This window comes from Rutidosis leptorrhynchoides, chromosome 4 (genome assembly GCF_046630445.1).
Source record: "Rutidosis leptorrhynchoides isolate AG116_Rl617_1_P2 chromosome 4, CSIRO_AGI_Rlap_v1, whole genome shotgun sequence".
NCBI classification, from domain to species: domain Eukaryota; kingdom Viridiplantae; phylum Streptophyta; class Magnoliopsida; order Asterales; family Asteraceae; genus Rutidosis; species Rutidosis leptorrhynchoides.
Genome location: NC_092336.1, coordinates 309592982 through 309598826, shown reverse-complemented (window position 1 = coordinate 309598826; position 5845 = coordinate 309592982). Strand labels below are relative to the sequence as shown.

At 34.3% G+C, this 5845-nt stretch overlaps 1 protein-coding gene across 1 annotated transcript; it reads left to right on the top strand.

Moving 5' to 3' along the window:
• The first annotated feature begins 3876 nt into the window (after positions 1–3876).
• LOC139843650 (large ribosomal subunit protein eL18x) lies at positions 3877–5479 on the top strand. The gene is made up of 5 exons (XM_071833763.1): positions 3877–3936; positions 4036–4125; positions 4225–4353; positions 4701–4883; positions 5053–5479. The coding sequence occupies exons 1-5, from the start codon at positions 3934–3936 to the stop codon at positions 5209–5211; spliced, it is 564 nt and encodes a 187-aa protein (XP_071689864.1). The 5' UTR covers positions 3877–3933; the 3' UTR covers positions 5212–5479.
• The last annotated feature ends 366 nt before the right edge of the window (positions 5480–5845 follow it).

Genomic DNA, 5845 nt, shown 5'->3' with positions numbered 1-5845 from the left:
GAAACACGAAAAACACCGTAAAACCGGATTTACGCCGTCGTAGTAACACCGCGGGCTGTTTTGGGTTAGTTAATTAAAAACTATGATAAACTTTGATTTAAAATGGTCATCTATACGTCGTTCTTTCGACTGAAATGACTACCTTTACAAAAACGACTTGTAACTTATTTTTCCGACTATAAACCTATACTTTTTCTATTTAGATTCATAAAATAGAGTTCAATATGAAACCATAGCAATTTGATTCACTCAAAACGGATTTAAAATGAAGAAGTTATGGGTAAAACAAGATTGGATAATTTTTCTCATTTTAGCTACGTGAAAATTGGTAACAAATCTATTCCAACCATAACTTAATCAACTTGTATTGTATATTATGTAATCTTGAGATACCATAGACACGTATACAATGTTTTGACCTATTATGTCGACACATCTATATATATTTCGGAACAACCATAGACACTCTATATGTGAATGTTGGAGTTAGTTATACAGGGTTGAGGTTGATTCCAAAATATATATAGTTTGAGTTGTGATCAATACTGAGATACGTATACACTGGGTCGTGGATTGATTCAAGATAATATTTATCGATTTATTTCTGTACATCTAACTGTGGACAACTAGTTGTAGGTTACTAACGAGGACAGCTGACTTAATAAACTTAAAACATCAAAATATATTAAAAGTGTTGTAAATATATTTTGAACATACTTTGATATATATGTATATATTGTTATAGGTTCGTGAATCAACCAGTGGCCAAGTCTTACTTCCCGACGAAGTAAAAATCTGTGAAAGTGAGTTATTGTCCCACTTTTAAAATCTAATATTTTTGGGATGAGAATACATGCAGGTTTTATAAATGATTTACAAAATAGACACAAGTACGTGAAACTACATTCTATGGTTGAATTATCGAAATCGAATATGCCCCTTTTATTAAGTCTGGTAATCTAAGAATTAGGGAACAGACACCCTAATTGACGCGAATCCTAAAGATAGATCTATTGGGCCTAACAAACCCCATCCAAAGTACCGGATGCTTTAGTACTTCGAAATTTATATCATATCCGAAGGGTGTCCCGGAATGATGGGGATATTCTTATATATGCATCTTGTTAATGTCGGTTACCAGGTGTTCACCATATGAATGATTTTTATCTCTATGTATGGGATGTATATTGAAATATGAAATCTTGTGGTCTATTGTTACGATTTGATATATATAGGTTAAACCTATAACTCACCAACATTTTTGTTGACGTTTAAAGCATGTTTATTCTCAGGTGAATACTAAGAGCTTCCGCTGTTGCATACTAAAATAAGGACAAGATTTGGAGTCCATGTTTGTATGATACTGTGTAAAAACTGCATTCAAGAAAATGATTTCGATGTAACATATTTGTATTGTAAACCATTATGTAATGGTCGTGTGTAAACAGGATATTTTAGATTATCATTATTTGATAATCTACGTAAAGCTTTTTAAACCTTTATTTATGAAATAAAGGTTATGGTTTGTTTTAAAAATGAATGCAGTCTTTGAAAAACGTCTCATATAGAGGTCAAAACCTCGCAACGAAATCAATTAATATGGAACATTTTTAATCAATAAGAACGGGACATTTCACTAAATCCCTTAGACCATGCTCTGATACCACTTGAAACGACCCAACCCGTCATTTTACCGACCCGATTTTCTTTTTACAACACATTAATATTAATACACGGCACCACTATTTTATGTTTTCAAAACAACATCTAGCACTCGACATGTTTAAACAACTTTAATTTATACATTACATAAGTTAGGTGTGAAAATGGGCATAACAACCCAAGACCCGTTTGACACAACAACAGACACTTTCGACCCAAAGCGTTTAACTCCAATATATGATCGAGCATGGTGATTGGAAAAACACTACCCAATCCTAAATCGAATCCAAAAGCAAAGTCTTCTAAAGCAACCCGTCAATGGAAAGTACCTATTCCATTTATCACATAACAAACAACACAATTAGGGTGGATTACAAATCAACCCTAATTGACACTTAGTGCAATTTTGACCCAAATGCACTTTCAAGTAGAACCAATGCCCAATCTAACAAATACTCACTTAGCGCTAGTAAAAATGGTCGTATGACGCCAATTAAACCAAAACACAAGTATTAAGTACTTGTCTTCCCCAATTTGACCCAAAACCCTATTTTTGACCCATTTCAAAATTAGTCTTCCAAATACACCAAAATGGGTTCCAATACTTCCATAATCACTAATCCTAGTGATTATACTTCAAATTACTAGCCCTAACATGGCCAAATCATAAACCAATCCAAAATCCACCATTGAGGGTCAACCACACCCGCCACTAGTCTAAATCACCCATTTACTAACTAGCGGGGTTTACTCAAGAACATGCAAGTTCAAAGCCCTAAGTTGAACAACAATCATAATTAATGAAACTCGGATTCGAGACTTACTACTACCATCAAAACGTATCTAGGAGCGAGGTGAACAACTTTAACTCTTGAGCTTTCACCCGAATCAAGCTTCTTCTTCTCCAAATCGAGCTTCCTCTCTCTAGAAGTAGGTTCTCTCACTAATATGAGAAGAGAGTGTTTGAGTGGATGAGGATGAGGTGAAATGAAGTTATGGATAGGGTTTGATCAGCTTTGTGGCTCAAAAACCTCCATATGCGAAATGACTCAAATGCCCCTCATTAAACCCCTTTTTAAAAAGACTGAAATTTACTGAAACTACATGTGGAACGTCGTTCCACAACTTGCAACGGTTCCACTTAACCCCTGGAACGTCGTTCCACTTAACCCCTGGAATGTCGTTCTTAAATCGGAACTCCGTTCCAAATTCTTTCTCTAAACAGCTTCTGATCAAATCTTACTTGTGGAACATCGTTCCAGTAACTGGAATGTTGTTCCACTTCCTGGAACCTCGTTCCACCTTATTTTGATGTAAAATCTGAAAATGCATAAGTGTTAGGTTCACCTTTAGTGGCGCTTCTGAGAACACTTCCTGGCGACACTTTCGGACGACACTTTCTGATGTATTAAAATTCAGGATGTTACATGTTTATACGTCCCCGTTCTAAATGTAATATCCCCAATAAAAAAACACGTAGAATAAGAAATATCATTATGTTACAGTGTAATTTTTGTTTACTCTCTAATTTTTTCCGTTACATTTTACCTATCTTTTTGTCTTACATGTATATTTTAAAAGTATATGCATATATTTTCGAGAGAAAATACATTCACGATTTACGATATGAGAGGGGTTTTTAGGCATCAATGTCATTAACCTCCGGTCCATAGACCGTTGATAATTCGTGGCTGAAATGATAATCTCGGAAGGGTGGTTACTGATTTGACCGTCGGCCGATGGTTGGAATCGTTTGATGGCAAAAGGGAGAAAACCCTACCTAGATTCGAACACACGGTCGAACACACGTCTAAATCTGTTCAAACACGGTCATACACACGTCTAAATCTGTTCAAACACGAATTTGAACAATAATATGTTCGAACGCAATACATTGTGTTCGAACACAGTTAATGGGTATGTGCTATTTTCGTCGATTTCTATGTCATTTACTATGTTCGAACATTTTAAAGTGTTAAAACATCTTACAGTGTGTTTGAACAAAATCTCATTCGAAGTGACTGTGTATTGACAATAATTTAATAAAAAAATGTAAAATGTAATATATTTTTAAAAAATATACATATTTGAGCTAATGTTCTTTTTCTTTTTTATAGAAAAAAAGCCATCGAACATGCCCAAAAACCATCGCTAATTGGGCTTTTAACAGCCCATTATGACTTATCACTATCGTTTGTCTTTTAAACCCTGGATTTCTCATTTCCTCCGTTGTTGCCACATTTTCGTGCAGAACCAGCCGCCTCCGTCGTTATGGTATTTTTCATCCGCCGCAACTACTCTAATTCAAATTCATTTTTTATTTTTTCAGATCGTATTTCTTATTTATTCACTCTAATTTTGTGATAATGTCAGGGTATCGATCTTGTTGCTGGTGGTAAGAGCAAGAAAACCAAAAGAACCGCCCCCAGATCCGATGATATTTACCTAAAACTTCTCGTCAAGGTAAATTGTGACGTCTGTTTTCCAATTTTTATTAATATTATGATGAAAATGCTGTAATTTAAAATTTTGTACTGATAATATCTCCCTATTATATATCAGTTGTATCGATTTTTGGTGAGGAGGACTGGAAGTAATTTCAATGCTGTTATATTGAAGAGGCTGTTTATGAGCAAAGTTAACAAACCTCCAATTTCGTTATCTCGTTTAATTCGTTACATGTCTGGAAAGGTATATGTTTACATTATCATTACATAGATATGTTAGTATTGAAGGTTAGAAAAGAATGTAGATGCTATTATTTTGTCATTTGATATACTTACTGTACCAAGATAAATGCGTTTTTTGTTGTAAAATTTTTTTGATGAAAGTGGAACACTTTAACTTGTTTTACCTATCAATAAAATTAAAATGGGCTTTTAAAACCAAGGCTTGTTTAAAATAAGCAAATTGTTATATACTAGTGTGTTTAATCAGTAATAATATAACAAGTCTAAACTTTTTGATTCTTGTGCTGTTAGTAGTATGTCAATCTTATGTGATTTTGGTTATGATGGTTTAATAATATTGGAATATAGGATGACAAGATTGGTGTGGTTGTGGGCACAGTAACAGATGATGTCCGAGTTGATGAAATCCCTTGTCTTAAGGTAACTGCACTTAGGTTTACTGAGACCGCAAGGGCAAGAATTGAGAAGGCTGGTGGAGAATGTTTGACATTTGATCAGTTGGCTCTTCGAGCTCCTCTTGGACAGAACACTGTATGTATTTGCTATTAATGTTTATTAATCGAACTATGTTACTTGATGTTTTGTTATGAACTATTACAAAACAAAATGCAATTGAGAATTGGAATTTCTGTTTGTCGATTGATTGCTTTAGGTGGATTATAATTTATGTGTGTGTTTGTTGGTTGGTTGATTGGTTTAGGTTCTTCTAAGAGGTCCAAAGAACTCTCGTGAAGCGGTTAGGCACTTTGGTAAGGCTCCTGGTGTACCACACAGTCACACTAAGCCGTATGTTAGATCAAAGGGAAGGAAATTCGAGAAGGCTAGAGGTCGAAGAAACAGCAGGGGATTTAGAAACTAAGTTATATCTTCAGTGGTTTTTTAGTTTCTTGTTTCCCGTTTTCATATATTGTATTCTTGATTGATTGATGAAACTGTTAGTTTTTCTTGTTTGCATACCCGGTATGATGAAAATTTTATTGAAGTTGGATGTTTGGACTTTGATATTAGTAAAGTGTTACAGCATTTAATTCCAACTGTAAGTTCTGTTTTGTGATGCTTCACTTATTGATGGTCCCAGGCTATTGTTGCAATATATTGAAGCTGGGACTACTCTTCTGTTATTATGCAATTGCAAACACATATGGGCCATATGTCAATGATGTATAAATTTGGTTATCAAGTTTGATGTTTGTAAGCTTATTTCAATCGGTGCATTTCAACAGACTAAGGATTTAAGATTGTTTCAATGGGTAGATTTAAACGGAGTTAAGGATGCTTGTTAGTGCTCCAGGCAATTGTTTAGTCACAGAGATCGTTGGATCTTTTCAAATCAGCTCTGATAAATTGTAAAACATTTAGATCATCCTGATCTATTTTAATTTAATTTCATGTTTTTTGCCAAAAAAAAATAAATAAATAATGAAATGGCTAACTTATATCACCACCATTTCTTATCCTTGTGCGATTGATTAAAACCAACTCTGTGTATCTAC

Coding starts and splice junctions, on each gene's coding strand:
- LOC139843650 (XM_071833763.1), top strand. Junction 4,354..4,700: donor TTCGTTACATGTCTGGAAAG/GTATATGTTTAC, acceptor ATTGGAATATAG/GATGACAAGATTGGTGTGGT. Junction 4,884..5,052: donor CTCCTCTTGGACAGAACACT/GTATGTATTTGC, acceptor TGATTGGTTTAG/GTTCTTCTAAGAGGTCCAAA.